This window comes from Mesoplodon bidens (assembly GCF_964165515.1).
Source record: "Mesoplodon bidens genome assembly, chromosome: 2".
NCBI lineage: Eukaryota > Metazoa > Chordata > Mammalia > Artiodactyla > Ziphiidae > Mesoplodon > Mesoplodon bidens.
This window is the reverse complement of record NC_138177.1, coordinates 72,727,466-72,748,473: the sequence shown is the minus strand read 5'-3', so window position 1 is coordinate 72,748,473 and position 21,008 is coordinate 72,727,466. Positions and strand designations below refer to the sequence as shown.

Below are 21,008 nucleotides of genomic sequence, written 5' to 3'. Positions count from 1 at the left end.
TGTCAGAGAAATGTGTGTCTTGTTTTGGGATCAAGGATGAGGAGGGGGTTTCAGTCCAGGGGCGGCAGGAGGGACAGAGCAGCTCTCCTGTGAGCTGTGGGCTTCTTGGAACCCACGCTCTGGGCTCTGCGTCCCCAGGTTTCCGATACCCTCCTGACCAGCATCCTTCACTGGATCTGTAAGAACGCTGGAGGAGCCTGCATTCCCTTTCCTGGTGGTCTTTGGATGCTAACATCCCCCTGCTCTGCCTTTACACCTTTGGGTCCCAGCTGCTTCCCGCTGACGTGGCAGACAGCTGCTGAGCCATGGGCCATCATGTTGGAAACTCTGGAGCTCTGGTGTTTTTCAGCAGAGTAGCCGAAGAGGGGAAGTGGAGGACTGCAGCTAGGAGGGCTGGCCCTTTCCTGGCTCCTCTGCTGGGCTGGCAGCCCTCTGCACCCAGGTTTCCCTGTCTATGACACGAAAACAATTCCTACCTCACAGATTCCATTATGGATGAGAAAGCACCTTGTCAAGGCCAGATGCTGATGGATGAGAATTACAGGAGCGGAGGGTGCTGGTTGCTCCCCCAAGCCTGCCCCCCACCCCAGGTGATTTCAATTCCTCTTTCTAGCTGAGGTCATGAGCCCCATCCTTCCCATCTTACCCATGGGCTCCAACAGAGGTCTGTGCACTGTGCCAGAATTTATACAACTCTAGACTCTCACCCCTCCCCCTACAGCCCCAGAGCAGGGTATTAACCAGAAACAGGAAGCAAAAAATTAACCAAAAACAAGAACTGAAACCTACTTAATCTCTCACTGCCTCTCAAAATGGCAAAGAGCAAATGAGCAGCTCCTATGAGGGGAACCGTCTTAAAAAGGTTAAACCGGGGCTCTGGCACTGAAGAACAAGGGCAGCGTGCGGGCTGAACCTGAAAATGAACGACTCTGGGGAGATGCTAACAGAAACTGTGATGAAAGGGAGGGAAGGGGGAAAGAGGCTGATGCAATTCCTGAGCATGGCATGCAAATGAGATGAAAACAAGTTTTTTAATGTTGGAACCTCCAACAGCCACTGGAACCTAAGTGCCCCTTCATTATTATCCTTGTATTTGTGAGAGTCAAAGATGACAACAAAAAAAAGGTTGGCAGCAGTTTCTTTTGTTAGCGCCCCCTGTCTTCAGGGAGGCAGTCACCCTTCCTGGGAGAGGAAGAGGCTCCTTTTGGAGGAACACACGTCATTGCCTGGCTCTCCCCCTCACCAGCAACCTCAGAACTGGCAGACATTAACAGACAGTACTTCCTGGAGTTCCAGGACTTTAATTTTCCCTGTTTTATCTTTTTTTCCCCTTTTTCTTTTCTTTTTCTTTTTTTTTTTTTTAACAATCAAATTTGCAGAAAACTGGCTGGGGCTGGCAGGCACTGGGGGCGGGGGGAGGTCCATTGAAAAATCCCCCAAATTCACGCAGAGGTTTCAGGTCATGGTTGCTGAGGTGGGGGATGAGGTCAGGGTTTGTAGAGATTTCCCAACTCACCCAAGAACTGTTTTGCCAAATGGCTGGGGAAGAGGTCAAAATGGGTCCCCCAGTACTATAGATGAGTGGAGAAGTCATTGTTCCCCCCATCCCTCAAGTTCTTCCGAGGTGTAGAGATAGAAGGCTGCGATTTCTAATTGCCTACAATCTTCTCTTAAAAATATAAAACACGTGCAGTTGGCTTTGGTACAAAAAAGAAAACAACAACAACAAAGAAACATTCTGGTCCCTGTGAGTTTTTCCCCTCACCCCCCAACAAACCTTTACGGCCACCTCAACCTGTATTCCATCAACTCTAGGAAGCCAGGTTATCTCCCTGGGGTTTCCATAGAAGACAGAGAGAAGGGAGAACAGCAGTAGGAGGTTGAGGGGAAGGGGAGAGGGACATGGCCCTGACCACAGCCCTTCCTGAAGGGGCAGTAGGGTCTTATGGCTGCAGCCTCTCCTCAAAGATGGGTGTTGCTCAGGAGGGGTGTCAGGGCTAGAACCCAGCAGCTGCATGGTTAAGCCTGAATAAACCCCAGTAGTGTTAAAGGACAAGGCCCCCTGATCCCTATGGCTTGGTTCCCATGTCCCTGGTCCTCTAAATCTCCCCTCTCCCTCCATAACTAATAAACAATAAATAAATAAATTTTCCTAAAGTAGAGGGAAGAAGGCATGAAAAATTGGCATCTGCAGTGTAGCTTCTGGATGCCACCAGGGGGCACTGTGGCTTAATACCCCCAGCTTCCTAAACGGCCCCCCTGTGTCCAAGGATCCCAAGAGCTGGCAAGGACAATCAGCAGTTCTTTCAAATGTTCCCTCTTCATTGGCAGATTGGAGCCCCCAGGCTTGCCTCCCTCAGTAATGTTCTTCAGGGGGACACGGGGTGGGGGGAGGGGCCCCCTTAGCTCTCTGAAGCTACAGGCTCCCCGTCGCGGCTCTCAGTCTCTTCCGGGATGTCCTGCATTCGGGTGAAGTCTGAAGGAGGACGGGGCAAAGTTAGTGAGTGAACAGATGCTCCCGTGATCAACTGAACCGCTACACTGACGCCTCCCCGTCTGTGGGCTGAGGAGCTCAGAGAGCTGTGAGGGAGGGCAGAGGTCTGTAATCCTTGGTTGAGGGGAAAACCTCTGTCAACAAAGGAAGGTATCCACACCTAAGTACTTGGTAAGTATATGGAGACACAATTTGATGAATAAAATGCAAAATATGTTAAGATTAGTATGAAGTCACAGTAGCTTTGGGTTATTTTGTATTTCCTGAACCAACTATAAGAACTTGGAGGTCTTTGAAATTTTTTTGCTTTGGAAATCTATTTCTGCTTGAAAAGTTTGGGAATCATGGACTTACTACAGCAGAGGCCCCTACATTCTTTGCTTCCTAGAGTTCCACTTCCCGTCTACCAGGAGGCAAAACAGGAAGTGCTCTGTGCCCCTCCCAAGACTTACTGTAGACCTCAGTGGTTGGTTAGGGACCATCCTAAATGTTCCCGTGCTTTAGGATGCAGGCTGCATTTGGAAACCACAGCCCAAGGGTCTGTACCCAGGTTACATCCCATTTCCATTCCATGTCTCCACCAGGATCTCACCTCGTGGACTATGGGGCGGAGACAGACGGCTGCTACCTTCCTCCTCGCTGCCGGTGTCGGGGTCACTGCTATCTTGCAGCCGCTCGTCGGGGCTGCCCAGCTCCTGCCTCTCTCGATCCTCAAAGGGTCGATGGACGGAGCGAATAGTCACAGGCAAATCCAGGCGGTCGTGGCCTCGGCTGGGCTGTGGACGGCAGGCCAGAAAAGCAGGAGGCCAAGGGAATGAGAAATGTGAAGACTCAACTCTCAGCACCTCTACCACTGACTGATTTCTTTCCACACCCATCGCAACTGTTCAGTCCTCCCATCAGCATCCTATATCCTTCAAGTCTGATGCCTGATGTCATTTGGCCTCAAATCTCCAATTGCTTTCTGGTTTTCTCATGGACCCTGATATCCACCCTGATGCCAGTTCACTACTTCAAGCTTCCTTACCTGTGGGGGGGTGAAACTCAAGTACAGGGCATCGCCTGCAGGGAGGCTACGCCGCCTCGGATCCAGAGGCCGCCGGGCCCAGGGGGCCTCAGCCGGGAGTGGTTCCGTGTGGCCCAAGGCGGCCAGCTGCCTGCGAGCCTCTTCGGCCTCCCGCTCCAGCAGGGTGCGGGCATGCTCGCTCTCTCGGAGCCGGGCTTCCAGGCTAACAGCCTCCGTCGCCCGCTCTTCGCCGAGGCGTCGGCAGCGCCGTAGTTCCTCCTGCAGCAGCGCGTGTTGCCGCTGCAGCAATGCCAGTTCCGTAGCCTGCTTTTCAGGAGCCACAGGGGCAGCCCCGGCTCTGCCAGCCTCCCCATCCCGGGAGTTGGCTCGCGTCAGCTTCTCCCGCCGCTCGGGGCCCTCAGGGAACCGGGCTTCCATCAAAGTGTCCTGCTGGGCCACAGCCGCCTGCGGGTGGAATGGAGATGGAGGGGTGTATCAGGACCCCCTTTCTTCTACCCCTCGCCCTCACTCCCCAGGGCCCAGGTCACGATTCCTGGAGAGCTTGAATCGGGAAGGCTTAGAAAGGCCTGTTAGGATGATTCTGTCCCACCTAAATGGGCAGCTTGGGTCTGGCTCCTTCCCTTCCCACTCTAGCCCTTGCCCCACTGACCTGTAGGCCATGTAGAAGTCCATAGAGGTTGACCAATCGCTGCAATGCTTCCTGAGGACAGAGGAGAGGGTGGGAACAGAGTCCAAGCTTCAGGATGGGAGAACTGCCCAGAAGTTGAATAAGTGTGGGCGTGGAACAATAAGACTGCAGGTACTTTGAGGTGTACACTCCCCCTCCCAACTCCAAACTGGGCTCTAATTTCTCAGATGAGAGTACCCCTCCTTTAGTCTCCTATATCATCACATTCCCATCTCACCTCCTGGGGAGATCTCAGCTGATTTCCATTTCGATCCTGCAGAAACGGGCAAAGATGGGGAATCAGCAGACACACAAGTCCCTGGTGCCTGTCCCTGATAGCTCTGAGTCAAGGATCTATAGGGCAGCTGTCCCTTTCCCTCCCTCTAGCCAAGTCCTGACACCTCCTGAAACCCACCTTCTGGCTGGAGTCTGAGTCAGCTCTGCAGAGCTCAATGGAGCCATTGAAGGTTCTGGCCTCACCATCTGTTGAGAAGGGGAAAAGGATGGGCTGAACCACTTCCCCAGCACCCTGATACCACTCGGTCCCTGGTACCACCCCACTCTCTTTAACCCCTCCCACGTGCTACCTTGGTCCCCTGCCCTGGCACTCACTGGCAGTGACTCCAGGACTTGTGTTACCACCGCTATCCGTTTCCATGGACAGGGCTGGTTCCCGGGGTGTCAAGAGTAGCTCCACTCCAGGCCCCACCAGCAGGTCTTTCAGGCCCTCCACTGCGGGGAAAGAAGAGGTGAGGACCGGAGCAACAGAGAATCCTGCGGGGGATGGGAGGGGATGCCATTCACTCAGTACATGGAACATGCGGGCATCTAGGGGAATGCCCCCTGCACATGTAGTGGGGTCTCACTGCCACCACCACATACAAGGCAAAGGTCATTAAAGGTCCCAAGGGGCAGCACAAGTACGTGCAGGATGAGAGGTGTCAAACAGCAGCAAGGACCATCTTCCCCCGCAAACAAAAGGCACTCAGGGGAGTTATGGCCTATGGGGCTGACGTCCCCCTTGTCTGTGTGTGTCCAGGTCTAGCCACGGGTCCATATCTTGTGATGGTGAGTGGATGAGTCTGGACTCTTCCCTAGGAGCCCCCTCACCCTCACGGATGGCATCCTGCAGCAGCCGCTCGCCACGAGGGGACTCGAGGGACTCAGAGCGGAAAAGCCCCCTGGGCAGGGTGGGCAGGGGCATCCCACTGCCGCCATCCTCTTCCACCTGGAAGTGGGTCATCTCGGCAAACAGCCCAACCTTCTCCTGCAGCAGCTCCACCAGTGCCCGGTCTTTCTGCTGCAGCTCCACTGTGGATGAGAAACAGGTGAGCACCCGGAGGGGCCAGCAGTGGAGGGGCAGCCCCAGGGGTCAGGGGCCAGGCCGGGGCAGAGTGGCAGGACTTAATTTTGGTTTTTTAGCATTTATGAAAAAGAAAATAACTTTTTTGGGGGAAAAGTAACACATGGATTTTTGTTTTAAAAACAAAACAACGTGTGGCAGGGACTGCAGGCTGTCCACCAGTTTCCATTCTCCCCACCTTCCTTTAATTAGAGAAGGTGTGCAAGTTTCATCTGGGCACACGGCTGACCAGTTACACTCGATTTCCCAGCCTGGCTTGCAGCTAGGCATTGCCACGGGACTAAATTCTGGCCAACAGATGTGAGAGTCTTCCAGATTTGCCCTTAAAAAAAAATTGGTATAAACTCTCCTTGTTCTTTACCCCCTCCTTGCTAGCTGGGATGCAGATACGACAGCAGGAGCTGGAGCAGTGATGGAGACACAGACGTAGAGGACATAGAAATGGGGAACCTTCACGCTGAAGAGGGCAGAGCGGCACCACTACCCTGCACGTCCCACTTCTGGACTGTTATGTGGAGAGAAATAATCTACCTCGTGTAACCGACTGAGTTTTGTTACTCTTTTTGTATAGCAGTTAGATCATACCCCAATTAATATAAGGCCCTATAGTAAAAAAGTAAGTTACAATCTTAACTGTTATTCCTAGTTTCCCTGCCCAGAGGGAGCCACAGTAATAATATTTTATCTTCCTAGAGATATTCCATACACATATACAAAATACATATGACATATATCTATCCCCACTATTTTCACATCAGTGGTAGCATATACTTTACAGTGTTTTAAACCTTGCTCTTTCCGCTTCACAATATATTTTGGTTATGGATCTACATCAGCCCTCATAGAGCCATCTCACGTTTTAGACAGTATTCCGCTGTGTGGATATATCATACATTATTTAAACAAACTCTATGGGTGGACTTACTCTTGATACGCCGCAGGTAAGCCTCATCCTCTGTCTCAATCAGGGGGAAGTCCTCCCTGGATGGGCATCTGGAGGGATAACAGGTTGGGTGAGGTTTGGGGAAGGAAGTCAGGTTACACACCAGGAATCTGCCAACCCTCCTTCCCAAACGTGCTCTATTTCTCCCTGGTAAGCCTCAGCAGCTCCACGCCCTGGCTTCATCCACTCTTGATCCTCTCCTTTTCCTAGCACTGATCATCTGCATCTACTGGTCTGTACCTCTCCAAAGGTCACCTGGAGAGGCAGCGTAGTGCAGAGGGACAACTAGTTTTTGGCATCAAGCACCCTGCGCTCAAATCCTGGCTCCACAATTTACCAGGTGGTAACCTCTCTATTTCCTCATGTGAGAAATGGGGATAATATCTTCCTCACAGGTTTTCTGTAAGGATTAAATGAAATAATGTACCACTGCTTTGAACACAGCAGAAGCTCAATATAATGAATAATATTATTTTCGCAACTACAAATATTAATTTTATTATTTATTAATATTATTAATAAAAAGGGCACTATAGATCTATTGTCAATGGGACAGGTACTTTGCCTTACTTTCCTAGAATTGGTGATTTCATACTTTGCACGCACTTCTGAAAAAATTGTTCAAAGTCTTTGCAGAAGTAAACAAACAAAAAAAAGGTTTACATAATATAAAGTAGAGAAGAATCCACTCTCTGAAAGCTAAAACAAAAAATTCATAGGACTTCCCTGGTGGCACAGCGGTTAAGAATTCGCCTGCCAATGCAGGGGACATGGGTTCAAGCCCTGGTCCCGGAAGATCCCACATGCCACAGAGCAACTAAATCCGTGCATCACAACTACTGAGCCTGCGCTCTAGAGCCCACAAGCCACAGCTACTGAGCCCGCGCGCTGCAACTACTGAAGCCCGCGTGCCTAGAGCCTGAGCTCCGCAACAAGAGAAGCCACTGCGATGAGAAGCCTGTGCACCGCAATGAAGAGTAGCCCCTGCTCGCTGCAACTAGAGAAAGCCTGCACGCAGCAACAAAGACCCAAACCAGCCAAAAATAAATAAATTAATTAAAAATTAAATTACTTAAAAAAAAAAATCATAAACATCCTAACTGAATTTATTCTTCAGGCATAATCTTTGAGAATCCATTTTCAACATTTTACATGCACTTCACTTTTTTTCATCACAACAGACACACAGTTGACTGCCTCAAATCTAATGTGTGTCCAACAGAAGCCAAAGATCTGCTGCTATAGCACATGAAATGATTTCCTTCTTGCCTCTGTTGTATGGAGTTTGAGTTTTGCTCCTCTTACCACTAATATCAATGCTTTCATTATCCTCTTTTTCATTCATTTTTAGAAAATAAATGTAAAAGACAGTACAATAGGGCTTCCCTGGTGGCGCAGTGGTTGAGAGTCCACCTGCCGATGCAGGGGACACGGGTTCGTGCCCCGGTCCGGGAAGATCCCACATGCCGCTGAGCGGCTGGGCCCGTGAGCCATGGCCGCTGAGCCTGCGCGTCCGGAGCCTGTGCCCCGCAACGGGAGAGGCCACAACAGTGAGAGGTCCACGTACCGCAAAAAAAAACCCCAAAAAGACAATACAATCCAGATAATAGCCCACTGCCTACAGACTAAGATGTTAACGGAGGTGAAATTGTACTCCTGGCTGGCAGATATGCCAGAATGTGACAGCTTAAAGTATTCCTTTGGCTTGTCAGCTCATGCTGCATTTGGAAGGTGGTCGTGGTCGTATCATATAAAGTGCGACTTTACAGGACAGTAGAACATAGATGACATTTCCTGCCTTGGGCCATCTTGTCTCTCCCCCCTGGCTTCTGCCTCCACCTCTGAACCCTGGGTTCCATTCCCTGGGAGTGCTGTGGCCTGGGGCCTGAAACTGCAGGTACTGTGAGGCCATACACACACTCACACTCGCACGCTCTGCTGAATGACGCGGATCCAGGTGCTCCGGTCATCCCGGGATGCCGTGTGGACCTCATACATCTCAGGGGGTGCCGCGCTGATCAGAAACATCCCTTTCTCCTGGTTGGCGATGTCCCGCACGATTAGATTCTGCAGTGACACCACCGAGGGCTTGTCCTGCCAGTCAGGGGAAAGGAAGGATTAAAGCTGGGAATCCTGAACCCTGGATATTTGAGTCTTCAGTCCTTCTGGAATACCCAAAGGATTGAAGAGTCAGCCGAGAATACAAGTTAAGAACCAAGGCTCTGGTGCCAGCCAGACAGGACTTAGAAACGTTTGTGACTCTTGATGATTTAATTAACTTTAAGCTTTACTTTCCTCATCTACAAAAAGAGGATAATAACGGGCCTTCCTCACAGGTGTAAAAGTGCCTGCATACAGTAACAATTTGTCTTGGCTATTCTTATTTCTCCTTATTATATTATAGTAATGGTTACAATAACAGCTGTTTGACTCTGGAGGATTCCAGGGTTCTTCCAGGCTGGGGTAAGAAAGCAAGAAGGGCCTCAACACTTGTCTGTGCTGAGGAAGAAGAAGGTAGAAGGTCTCACCAGGGCAGGAAAGATGTACTTCTGGTCCTTCTCCTGGAGAAATACCAGCACATCTGTCATCAGCAGCATGAGCACATCTGGCAGGAGGATAAAGGCAGGACAGTCAGCATTATAGAGTATCTGAGCAGCTGTTTTTCTTTCTCAAGGACCAGGTCTACCCCATTAGGTTAGAGCTCCTGTTTCCCCTCTTCCTGACCTCTCTCCCGCTGGTTGCTTCCTCCACTTTTGCAGACCTCCCACCTCTCCCATTCTTATAGCTCAGAAATGGGGGATAAATGTATATGCCATCAGATAAATCAGCTTCTTGGGCTAGAGGTGCCCATAAGCGATCACCCAATGCCTTCGGAGAAAACCCTCTTTATCCAACGAATGCGGGTTTCTTAACCTGGGGTCTACAGACCCCCTAGGATGTCTACTGTTGGGCTTCAGAGGCTCTGTAAATCCTCTGAAGTTGCACAAGCAACTTTACATATTAATATATCACATGTGTATTTTTCTGTGTGAAAGGGTCCAGAATTTTTGTGAGGGTAAAAGGATTCCCAGTGCCTTTCAGTTCCATGTTGAACAACTGACTAACATAAGACCTTTTTGGATATTTGGTCTAAGCTCCCCCCCACCCCAGCATATTTCCACTTCTCATTTTGTGCTCCACAGGGAGGGGAACAGTTGGGTTCCTTATCCATCTCTCCCACCACTGAACAATCCCAATCTCCTTCAACCCCAGCAGGCCCTGCTTTCATTTTCCTTCTCTGCCCCACCTTCCAGGCTCTCAGATCCTAAGAGGTCCTGTGCTTCAAGACTTAAGGGGAAATAAAGGTCAAGCCCAAGAAAGTTGGATGTCACAGTCGAGAAGACACACACTTACCCTTTGCCCTTGGAGATCTTTCTAAGTTGTGGGCACACAGAAGGGGAGGGCTTTCAGAAATAAAGCTCTCCACCCTTGCTATTTTTAACCCCCCCATGCTTTATATTCTTAGCTTCAGCGTGGGAGGGATGGGAAGGAGAGAAAGGGATGAAGGAAAGTGGCTGGTGAAGCCTGCAATACTCAAGCCTATGAAGTGGGGATTTCATGACACAGGACAGAAGTGCAGGCAGGCTCTGGCCTCAGGTAGCACGGTATACTTCTGCCCCTCATTCCTCACCCCCATAGCCAAGGCCTGCAACTCTCTCGTCTTGATTTAGGTAGGAAAGCGTTGGCCAGTGCAGTCTGGGAAGAGAGCCTGGGAAAGAGTGCCCCAGCCCAACATGCCCCACCCCCTTTTCTCTTCTCCACTCAGCCTGCCCTTCGCTGGGCTCCACCCCCTCCTGTGGGCCTTCCCTAGCTGTGTTCCCAAAGCTCCTGCCCATTCCCCAGCCCTGGTGGCTGGGATTCCAGCTGGTAGAACCAACTACCCTGATCTTGTCCGATGATCCTGGAATTTCTCTCTTTTCCTCATCAAAACCAGTAGCTTTCTGGGCATGTAAGAACCAAAGAAATGAATAAATACTGACAAGGAAGTCCTTGTATCGCCCGTGAAATCCAGAATTCAGACTTTTGTTGCAACAGAGACCACATATTTTCCTCCCACTGGGTCTCACCCTGGCTATAGGGCTGCATTAAAAGAGGTCCTAAGGGCTTGGATGCTTCTCCTTCTTTATATCTGACTGCTGACTCTTGCCTGGCCTGCCAAGCTGACCACTGACCTTTGAAGCGCCCAGTAGCTGTCTTCCAGAGCAGGCAACCGTCGTGGATGAGCTTGCGCCGCAGAAGCTCCTCTCGGCCAAAAGGGCCCTTGCCAGGCACCGGGGTCTGGGCCCGAGGGTCCATACGGTTGTAGATCTCCTGCAGGCGGGCCCCTTTCTCCAGCTCGTGCACATCCTGGTCTACGTTGGACAGCAGCTCCTTCACCAGCCCCAGTGCCGTCGTCAGGTCCTGGCGCTCCTCTTCGATCCCTGACCGGGGGGTCAGCATGAGGGAGGGGTGGCTCAGCCAAGCTTCAAGCCAGCCCCAATTCCCACCAATCTCGATTTCCACCTTCAGAGGCTGCCCAGCATTCCACATCTGACCCTATCCCTCCCCTTGGTTATCCCGAGCCATTTCTCACCCCAGATAGCCCTCTCCCACCTTCCTCCCTCCCAGGCTCTTCCTCTCACCGTGGGAATGCTGCAGGATCCGGTTGATGAGCACCGGGTACTTGGTGATGCGCTGAGTCACCAGTAGGATGCACTCCTGTACACCATGCCGCTTCAGCACGGCCGAGCGGGTCACTTTCTACAAGAGCAGAGGAGGGCTCAGGGCCAGAGTGGGGCCCGAGGGGAGGGCAACAAGAAAGAACGCTGGAGCGTTCTTGGAGCCTAAGCCCTGGTGCTGGCCCTAACTTGGCCATTTACCTCACACCGGTCGGCATAGGTGACCCAGTCTGGAAAATGGGGACGAGAAGGTCACAGGTTTATTGTGAGGACCAAAGTAGCAAAAGCATTTGCTCTACTGCTATGAGGGGCTGCTGATGGGACCCACAAGCAGATGTGTCCACAAGGGTTGGGCCACTAGAGGAGGCTGAGTGTGGGTCCTGGAGAGGTTTGCTCACCCGGATGAACTGCTGGAAGCGTTTGTCTCGGGCATATAGCTCCTTATAGAGCTTTAAGGCCTTGGTGTGGCGGCTACAGAACTCCGAGTAGGTCTTCCGCATCTGCTCTGCACTGGGACCTGAGAACTAGAAGTTGGGGGTGCAGGGCTGGGTCACCATTTCCCCCAAAGCCACATCTCATCCCCAACACCCTCTGGCCTCCCACCAAACAGGCGGGCTTCCTGCCTCTCCAGCTCTCTCTGGCTCCATCCTCTAGAGTTTCGAGATGAGAAATGCCCACTCTAGTCACACCTCCTCCCATGAAAGCTGCCCATGGGTCCTGTCTTTTCTCACCTGGCTGATGAGCAGGTCACCCAAGCGATGGATGACGAAGTTCCGGGTGCTTCCAGGGCACAGGGCCTGGCGTCGGCGTTCTAACAGCTGGCTGAGGAAGCGTGTATGGATGTCACTGAGTTCGTCCACGCAGGGGAACAGGCCCTGGACCACTCCTGGCTCCAGCTGTAGCTCTTCCAGCATCCCCGTGCGGAAGAGGCGGGTCATGATCTTCAGGGTCCGCACATGGTGTAGCTCTGTCTGGATCAGCTCTGCAGGGACAATGGGACACCTGGCCTCTACCCTGGCTTGGCCACAATTGGTGGGGCCTAGGCTGGGGACCTCAGGGCTCATTTGAGGTTTTTAAGATCCCTTCCAGGTTAACATTCTGCATTATTACGATCTTAGATCATTTTCTAATCATTTTTTAATCTTTATGCCGTGCCATCTTAAGCTATGAGCTGTTTTAGGGTCAAGAGCCATGTGCCCCCTACAGGTCTAGGTTTCCCACAGTTCCCAGTACAGTGTTGGAACAGGCAGAGGAAAGACTAAGAATTGACTGGAAGGAAGGGATAAAGAAGGGCCTTGGAGGTCAAGAGTCCAAAAGGTGGGGGCTTGGTGGCTACTTGTGGGGATGCCAGGCAGGGTCTTGAAGGCCAATGGGATAAGAAGGAAGGGTCTTGAGAGGTAGGGGCTGGCAGAGGAAGGACACAAAGAAACAGGACTGGTGACAGAAGAGAAGTCTGGGGTGGTCTTCTTGGCTCACCATAAATGACATCCTGCTGCTTCATCACCTCCTTTTTATGCTGCTGCAAGAAGTTGCTATCCACAGCAAGGCTCCAGGAATCAGCTGCAAAGTCCTTCTCGTCCATCTCAAAGTCACTCATCAGCTCATTGTAGATCACCTCTGCACCTGGAAGTGAGTGGGGGAAACAACTTGGACCCCAATTCTCTTCCCTGGGTCCTGGGCCCTTCTCTAGATCCCTTCCCGCCTTGCCATTCCCAGGACTGCTCCCACCTGCCCCTCATGCCCTGGTCTCCCTGAGGTCCGGGCACAGTCACCTTCGTCGATGAGGGACTCCACTGACAGGGTCCGGTTCCGCATGTTGAGGGAGTCTGTGGACTGGGAGAGGATCCTGCGCAGCCCCAGGGGAGACTCATCGTTGAAGTGTCTGAGGGGAGTGGAGCCTGGCTGCATCACCCGACTCCAGCAAGAGTTCCCTTCCCGGGTGGGGACCCAAGGTGGGATCCCAGAGGCAGTCACCCCAAGTTCTCCTTACCTGTCTGTCTATAATTCTGAACTCAGGGATGGGAAAGACCTCTCAGCCCCCCATCTCCACTGCCATACTCTGCCTGCCTGGCTCTCCCTTCCCCAAGCAGAGGCTCACCCAGCAATGTTGGTGGTGGAAACACTTTTGGCTAAAGACAAGGAGGAGCGGCCACGGCGGGAGCCAAGCAGGGACTGTCGGAAGCTGTCGGAGGGGTAGATGGCAGAGCTGGGCCGCTCCCGAGTGGTGGCTGTCAGGGGGACACCAAGTAGGCAAGCGTCAAACCTGGTGCCTTCCCAGGATTCAAGCCTCCCAGGCTCCCCCACTAGAAGTGAGGCCTCCTCTCCAGCCCCACCTTTAGCCCTGTTTTTGGTTTTTTTGGCCCTGTTCTAGTCAAAGAAAGATGGTAACAGTAATTCTACCTGTATGTTTGTGCAGTACTTTTTTTTTTTTTTTTTGCGGTACGCGGGCCTCTCACTGTTGTGGCCTCTCCCGTTGCGGAGCACAGGCTCCGGACACGCAGGCTCAGCGGCCATGGCTCACGGGCCCAGCCGCTCCACGGCATGTGGGATCTTCCCGGACCGGGGCACAAACCCACGTCCCCTGCATCGGCAGGCGGACTCTCAACCACTGCGCAACCAGGGAAGCCCTGTGCCATACTTTTAATGTTTATAAAGAGCTTTTCTTGCCTTATCTGTTTCCCACCACAAGACTATGAGCAATCTGCAGCTCAGGACGGTTAAGAGACTTGTCTGGGGTGACTCAGCTAGTGGCTGAGCAGAGATTCGGACTCTGGTCTTTTTTTTTTTTTTTTAACATCTTTATTGGACTATAATTGCTTTAGAATGTTGTCTTAGTTTCTGCCGTATAACAGAGTGAATCAGCTATATGTATACATATACAGACTCTGGTCTTTTTGACTAAGCACCACGCTCTTTCTGTTACACCAGATCTGTCTGAATTGGCCCTTGACAACTTCTGCCAACATTCCCAAGTGCGGTGTAAATAACTAATAATAATAATATAAGGTGTGACCAGGCTCAGATGACCAGCCATCCTAAGCCTTTGTCCCCATTTGAATTCTCCTGTCCCGCCCCTAAGCCCAAGAGTCCGGATCTCCCTTATGACTCCACCATCAGCATCCAATTGAAGACAGGAAGGCGCTGTGCCAGGGAACGACCTCAGGGGGGCAGCACAGCTCATGGGCTGAGAGGCCTGGGGTCCAGGGTCCTATGGGGGCTCCAGCATCCTCACTACTCACTCTTACTGCGAAGTGAAACAGACTGCAAGGCAGTGTTGTTCTTCAGCAGGGCAGCTTTCTGTTGCTGTGAGACAGAGAGCAAGAGAGAGACACCAAGAACAGCTGTCACCCTAGGGTCACCCCCATAGGCCCAGGGCAGGAGCTGGGTGGCTGGCCCTCTAGGGAGAAAGCTGGCATGATGGCTAAGGGCATCAGGGTGGCTGAGCCCAGTGCTGGGGGGATGTGTCTACAGCAACAGGCTGACCCCCTCTTGCAGGGCCTGCGGCCTGGGGTGGAGGGTCTGGGCTGCCCCCTGGTGAGGAGAGGGGTTGAGTAACACAGGGTGAGGAATGAACGGAAAAGGCATGAGGGTACCGCACACTCACTACCCTCTCCCCCAGCCCTCTGCCCTCCCTGCCATCTCACCTTCTGCTTGACCTTGGTACAGTTGGCGAGGGTGTCTTTACAGCGGTTGTGGATAGTCACATTGCAGGCTGGGAGGGTGGGGTAGAGAGGGTGACGGGAGGGCCGGGTGGTACGGGGGGGACACACCCACATGCAGACACCCATCTCCCCATGGCCACACAGCCTGAGACTCTCCCCCTTCCCAGACTCCTCGGCCATCGCCGCACCCCAGTCCCTCTCCTCCCGCCTCCCCCCTTCCTTCAAGCAGCAGATGAAGTGAGGGGGTATAGGTGTGGACCGCAATTAAGCCATCAGGAGGGGTAGGCAATCCTGACTCAGAGATGACCTGTGAGGTGGACTAGAGGGAAGAAGGGGTTACTGGCTGCCAGAGATGAACTCAAGAAGCACAAAGGTGGTTGAGAATGACAGATGGCAGAGAGGACGCCCACGGAACAGAAGGTGGCACAGGAGCAGCTGGGATGGGGGCTAGGGGCAGAGAGGGGGAAATGAACATCCCCTGAGCTTGATCCTAACCACCCCTTGAGGTAGATTCAATGATCCTCATTTTATAGATGAGGACCCTGTCTCCTGGAGAGGTTAAACCATCTGCCAGAGGTCATACAGCTAGTGGTAGAGCTGGGGTTTAACTCAGGAGTGTCTGTGCACTTCCTGTTGAGCCATACGTATGCCCACAAAGTCTGGCTAGGCCTAAGCAGTGCTAAGGCTGATGGATCCAGTGGCAGAGCGGGGGACAGGCCATGCCCTGCCCCTGCCCGCCACGCCTGCCTGCCTTCTGCACTGCTCAGCTATGCTTGCTATGACTCCAGCCTCCCTTCCGGACCCGGGGAGTCTTGTTCCCCAAGTAAGGTAAACCCACAGCTCCCACACTCCATCTGCTTCTCCCTCATCAGCCACCCCACCCTGCCATGGGGTAGGAGAGAAGAGGAGAGTAAAGGAAGAGTAGCTAAGCCTAGGTGCTGGGACTACTGGCCGTCCCTTTCCCCAACATGCCCTCACAGCCCTTGGCCATCTCCAGCTTCCCCTCCCCCCCTCCAACAACACCGGAAACTCTGCTAACTCCTTCAGACAATACCCAGCACCGTGCTTACTTCCACAAATACAAGGCGAGCAGGGTGGGGCAGAGGGGCAGACAGAAGTGGGGGCTGGAGCTGCGTCCACCCCCCCTGGAGCCCCCTTCTCCCACCTGCAGCACCCAGTGTCTCTGGATCGAACCTCTGCTATCCACCTGCTCTCAAAATAGCACTTGCTGCCCGCCTCCCCAGTTCCCCTGGCAACAAGCTTCCAGATTGGGAATTCTGTCAGGTCTCTAGAGGGATCTAGATTGGGGTTCCCTCCTCATCCTCATAACTCTAAGTTGAACAGTGAGGAAGTAGAGAAGCCTCGCTGGTTCTTTCTGGGGTTCCTTTGCAGCTTCCATGGAGATTTAGAAGCTAAAGCTTTTGTCCCTCTGTTCCGCCACAGGCCACAACACCTCCGGTCCTGCGTTAATCAGAAGCAGCTCTTTGCCATAAATCTGGGTGTGTGGGGAGGCGGGGGTAGACAGGGCAGGAGCCCTCCGTGTAGGCATCTTGGGGAAGGAAGAATTCATTGCTTGCACTTACTAAATACAGGGCTACCCTTAGGTGTGGGTGAAGGTCAGGAGCTCTATCTAATCCTTATTCCCCCAACATACACATTGCTGCCATATTCTCTCTTTCTCACTGTGTATCAGTCAGACTAGAAATCTGAGACAGGGGGGTCCTAATCCCTAATCCTCTGCTTCAAACTGTAGAGATTAAGAGATTTCAGCCTCCCCTCAGTCAATAGCAAGGGAAGGGGCAAGGGGACCCTGAAGTCCTGAACACCCAGTTCTGCCCAGGAAGATGGGCAGAACAGCTGCAAGGCCAGCAGCTTCCCACCCAGCTCCCCTATTTCCGCCCCCCCTACCCTGCATACACACAACATTCCTGCTCCTCTTCCAATCAGTTCTCCTGACCCTCAGCAGCTGTTCAGGGAGCTGGGGGATGCCCAGCGGACGACAGCTGCAAGGGGAGCCACTCCAGCCTCCCCTCCCCCATACCCCCAGCTAGTCCTGCTTAGGCCATATCCTGACTGCCACTACCCCTAGACATGAGGACAGGGAGAAAGGGATCAAGCATCTGGCCCTGGCATTTGGGCCCTGCGGGGGCTCACAGAGGAGAGTGATCCTTATGGATCCAAGGTAAAAAGAATGGAGAGAAAGATTAGGGTCAGTGGGCGCTGACTCAAGAGTGACATTCAGGGTCCAAACAACTTACTTGGGCAGATGAGGGCCTCCTTGGCTGTGATGCTCTTGTTACAGGCATAGCACATGGTCATGCCCGAAACGGAGATGGTGGTGAAGAGATGCCCGTTGGTATAGCGGGCGTCCTTGGCTTCCTTCATTTTCTCTTTTTCCCGGGTCTGTAGAAGGGGCGAGAGAGACAGGAAGTGAGGCTGGAGGATGCCAGGGTGCCTGAGGAGTCCAGAGACACACGCCGAGGGCAGAGGCAAGGGAGCAACGCCTGCCTGAAACACACCACTTCCTGAAGCAGAGCCTGCCGCGCCGTGTCAGAGGCAGCTGTCCAGGAGTGACCAGGCCAGCCCCGAGGGCCGAGCCCGCCCCTGACCTACCTGGCCCCTGCGGCTGGGCTGCCTCCTGTTGCCGCTCATTTCCCCGGCTCTAGACCTCCGCGTCCTCACTCCACCTCCCAGCCCTAGCTCTGCTCGCCCCCGAGCTGCTGTACTCTCTTCTCTGTGCCGGGGGAAGATGCGCAGAGAGGAGGGGAGAGCAGGCGAAGCAGAAGGTGCCAGCTCACCAGCGCTTTCAAATCTATGGGAGTTAGCTCCTCTTATAACCATGACAACCAGTGTTGGAGCCGCTATCTCCGTGGCAGTGGCAGTCACAGTGGGGGGCAGGAGATCCCCTTATTAGATTAGCTGAAGGGGGCAGAATGCCTCCACTGCCACCCCCAACCAGAGGTCAGGATCCCAAACTTCTGACTCTTCCGCATCTGCTCAGCCAAGGTACACGGGGCCTCTCTGTGGGAGGCAGCATGTCCCCTGCTAACCTCGAGGCAGGAGGAGCCTGGTTTCAGTCTCGGGTCACTTGGCCTCGCTGGGATCTTTAAGAAAGGAAACTGGGCCACCAAGGCCTCATTCCCGGCAGGAAGTCTCTTCTGCAGTCTAACTTTTATCCCTTTCATGCTACCCTCCCAAACCTAGGATATCTCCCTTATTCCTCCTCACCCAATTAGTCTAGGAAGTCCTTTCTAGCATCTACCCTCCATCCTCCAGCAGCAATGTCAGCTCCTCCTGCTCTGGTCTCCGTCGAGATGGGGCACACTCTCTGGGCCCTTCCACAGAAACTCAGAGGCTGGCATTTCCCATCAGCTTTCTCTTCTCCTGCTTCCCCCTGACCTCTGCAGGTCAAGTGATTCTCCCTGACCTCTTTCTGTCCTTTCTCAAGCTCCTGAGCTTTCCCTGAAAATGAGGAGGTGAGAAGATGGGACACCATGCTTTCCACCTATTCCAGGACCCTCCTCAGTGGTCACCTCAGATCCCTGATTTTCCCTCCACTCTTAGAGGACTGACAGCAGGAAGAGGACCTGGCAAGACCACTCCCTCCAAGGATTCCCTGCCTCTCAGAAAGCAAAGAGCGAGATCCTGATGGCTGAGGCTGAGGGCAATGAGCCCCAAGTAAGAGGACACTGTCTGGGGCCCCAGGGAAGTGAAACAAAACTCAGAGGAGAATCCTCAGCCTGGACCTTGGGGGCCTAGTCCTGACTCTCAGCTGAAGCCACACTAGCAGTTAAGAGGTGGGGGAGGGGAAGAGACGCATTGGCCTGGTGCGAGGGTAGAAAAGGGAAGTGTGAACGGGCTGAGTCAACAGCACAGGGGCCAGAGGGCACTGGACTCTGACGCCCTAGGGTCTCAGGGCTTCCTGGTAGCCCAAGATCCTTCTCTCTCCTGCCTACCCTCAGAAGCTCCAGGTTCATCTGATGATGAGCAGAGCCTAGGTCTTCAGGTCATTTCCCACCCAATCACCCATTTTTCTTTTCTCCTCCCCTCCCATCCTCCTCCTCTTCTTATATCATAGTCTCCTTCCCATCCCCTGGCCTCCCTCCTCTCCCCCATGGCCTCCCACCTTGGCTGCCCCTTTTTCACCTTTGCATCTCTTCTACTGCCCTTGGCCTCTCCCTGCCCTCCTCCTCCTAGACCTTGTCAAGAAAGCTCACCAACTTTTAACTCTAACCTCCCTTTTTCTATTCTGGTACCTACCTATCTGGACCACTAGAAAATTCTCCCTTTAGTCTAACCTCCATCTGCCCTGCTCCAAATTATAGTTCTTTAGGAGATCAAATCCTCCTCTGAATAACAGCCTTTATAGGACCTCAAAGTCCAAGTCCAGATAGCTCTTCTTACTGTCCTATACTCTGCCTTCTCTTCTCCTCTCCTGTTCTCCCAACCTTCTCTATGACACAAATAAAAAAGTTTGAGGACTTATTATGTTTGAATTAAAAGTATGCAAGCAAAAAAACGTGAAAATCATATTAAAAGAGCAACATGGGGAGGGGCAAATTAGGGGTATGGGATTAAGAGATACAAACTACCATGTATAAAATAGGTAATCAGGGAATTCCCTGGTGGTCCAGTGGTTAGGACTCCGCACTTTCATTGCTGAGGGTGCGGGTTCAATCTCTGGTCAGGGAACTAAGATCCTGCAAGCCAGGCAGCGTGCCCAAAGATAAAAACAAAACAAAACAATAACAGATAAGCAGCAAGGATGTACTACATAGCACGGGGATTTATAACCGTTACCTTGTAATACCTTTAATGCAGTATATATAATCTGTAAAAATACTGAAACTAATATAATATCGTAAATCAACTATACTTCAAAAAATAAATAAAAAGAGCAACATGTCTGAATCAGGGTCAATTCCCAAATGGGCAGTCCTGCAGATTTGCCCTAGGGCTGCTACAACTCCCGCTCCCCTCCCCTGAGCTCTTCCCTCTGCCCTCAGGCCTCCAGGAGCTCTCACCTGGGAAAGAGGCGGGGAAAGGGAGGGAGAGAACTACGGGCAGCCAGAGAACAGGGTCTCTTGTGGCCCTTCACCTCTCTGGCATCAACATCCCACAGACGACCCAGCTACTCTGGGCCCAGGCTCCCCCACCTCCCAACACTCACCCTCTCTCCAAGTGACCCTCTCTCTAGGTGGGCCAGCAGTGGGCAGCAGCCACAGCAGCAGCACATCCCAACACGGACACTGCCCAGCAGCAAGCGGCCCTGGCACTGCCTAGCGCTATTGTCCTGGAGGCAGTCCGCACCCGCCCCAGGGCTCAGGCTGGTGAGGCTAGAAGGACACAGGGCCTGCTCACCAGGGGTGCCTGCTCCAGAGATGGAGTGAATGGGCTTGTTTGGTTCTCCGTCCTACTCTTTCCAGATCTTCTTAAGATCATCCCAGTTACCTGCCCACCCGCCAGCCGGACAGCGCTTCACCTTCATGGCCCCATCTGTCCACCAAGAAAAGGGGCCATTACTCTGCAATCCACAACACCCACCCCAACACTCAGAGGCCCTTCCTGCTTGGTTCAGTCCTCTACTGTCCAGTGTCCATAGTCTTGATTTCTCACAAACCCTCACAGAAAGTCTTTCTTGCTATTGCTACACAATAAATGAATAAAGCACGGGAAAGCACCTAGCACAATGGCTGGTATACAACAGCCACTTAATACATGATTAGAAAAAAAGGAAGAAAAGAAGGATGGGTGGATGGATAGACACCAAGACAAGGGGTCCCAGCAGCACCCTTGCCTCTACTCTAGGGATCCCCTCATTCCTTATCAGAGCTTCAGAGCTTTCAGTCTCCTCCTCTCACTCTCTCTTTTTTTTTTTTCCCCTGGCTGCACCTCACATTTGCAGGATCTTAGTTTCCTGACCAAGGATCCAACCCGTGCCCCCTGTAGTGGAAGTACGGAGTCTTAACCACTAGACCACCAGGGAATTCTGGTCTCCTCCTCTCGTTTATTCTTTTCTCCCTCCTCCCAGACCTTTTCTCCTGATTCCTTTGAACTTAGGACCGGATGGTATCCTCTGAAGGTCAGAAGAAGACCAACCCAAACTTTCCTTCCACTGTCATCCCAGATCTTGGTCATTTTGGGGAAAGAAAGAC

General features: G+C 52.6%; 1 protein-coding gene across 9 annotated transcripts in view; it reads right to left on the bottom strand.

Moving 5' to 3' along the window:
- Nucleotides 1-1,012: 1,012 nt before the first annotated feature.
- The window catches only part of ARHGEF2 (Rho/Rac guanine nucleotide exchange factor 2), a 40,705-nt gene continuing 20,709 nt past the window's right edge, over nucleotides 1,013-21,008 (bottom strand). For 6 of the 9 annotated variants that reach the window (XM_081219492.1, XM_081219494.1, XM_081219495.1 and 3 more), the window contains 21 exons: nucleotides 17,112-17,256; nucleotides 14,836-14,903; nucleotides 14,431-14,494; nucleotides 13,290-13,419; nucleotides 12,964-13,073; nucleotides 12,668-12,814; nucleotides 11,923-12,173; nucleotides 11,590-11,715; nucleotides 11,156-11,273; nucleotides 10,706-10,954; nucleotides 9,023-9,099; nucleotides 8,419-8,588; nucleotides 6,477-6,544; nucleotides 5,299-5,499; nucleotides 4,801-4,920; nucleotides 4,604-4,671; nucleotides 4,427-4,462; nucleotides 4,171-4,221; nucleotides 3,522-3,965; nucleotides 3,087-3,270; nucleotides 1,013-2,476 (listed from right to left, as the gene is read on the bottom strand). In XM_081219492.1, the coding sequence (XP_081075618.1) occupies nucleotides 2,403-2,476; nucleotides 3,087-3,270; nucleotides 3,522-3,965; nucleotides 4,171-4,221; nucleotides 4,427-4,462; nucleotides 4,604-4,671; nucleotides 4,801-4,920; nucleotides 5,299-5,499; nucleotides 6,477-6,544; nucleotides 8,419-8,588; nucleotides 9,023-9,099; nucleotides 10,706-10,954; nucleotides 11,156-11,273; nucleotides 11,590-11,715; nucleotides 11,923-12,173; nucleotides 12,668-12,814; nucleotides 12,964-13,073; nucleotides 13,290-13,419; nucleotides 14,431-14,494; nucleotides 14,836-14,903; nucleotides 17,112-17,256 (2,901 nt within the window). In that variant the 3' untranslated portion in view covers nucleotides 1,013-2,402. The remainder of the gene's footprint in view (nucleotides 2,477-3,086; nucleotides 3,271-3,521; nucleotides 3,966-4,170; nucleotides 4,222-4,426; nucleotides 4,463-4,603; nucleotides 4,672-4,800; nucleotides 4,921-5,298; nucleotides 5,500-6,476; nucleotides 6,545-8,418; nucleotides 8,589-9,022; nucleotides 9,100-10,705; nucleotides 10,955-11,155; nucleotides 11,274-11,589; nucleotides 11,716-11,922; nucleotides 12,174-12,667; nucleotides 12,815-12,963; nucleotides 13,074-13,289; nucleotides 13,420-14,430; nucleotides 14,495-14,835; nucleotides 14,904-17,111; nucleotides 17,257-21,008) is intronic. The other 3 variants (XM_081219498.1, XM_081219499.1, XM_081219500.1) reach the window with 1 other exon arrangement.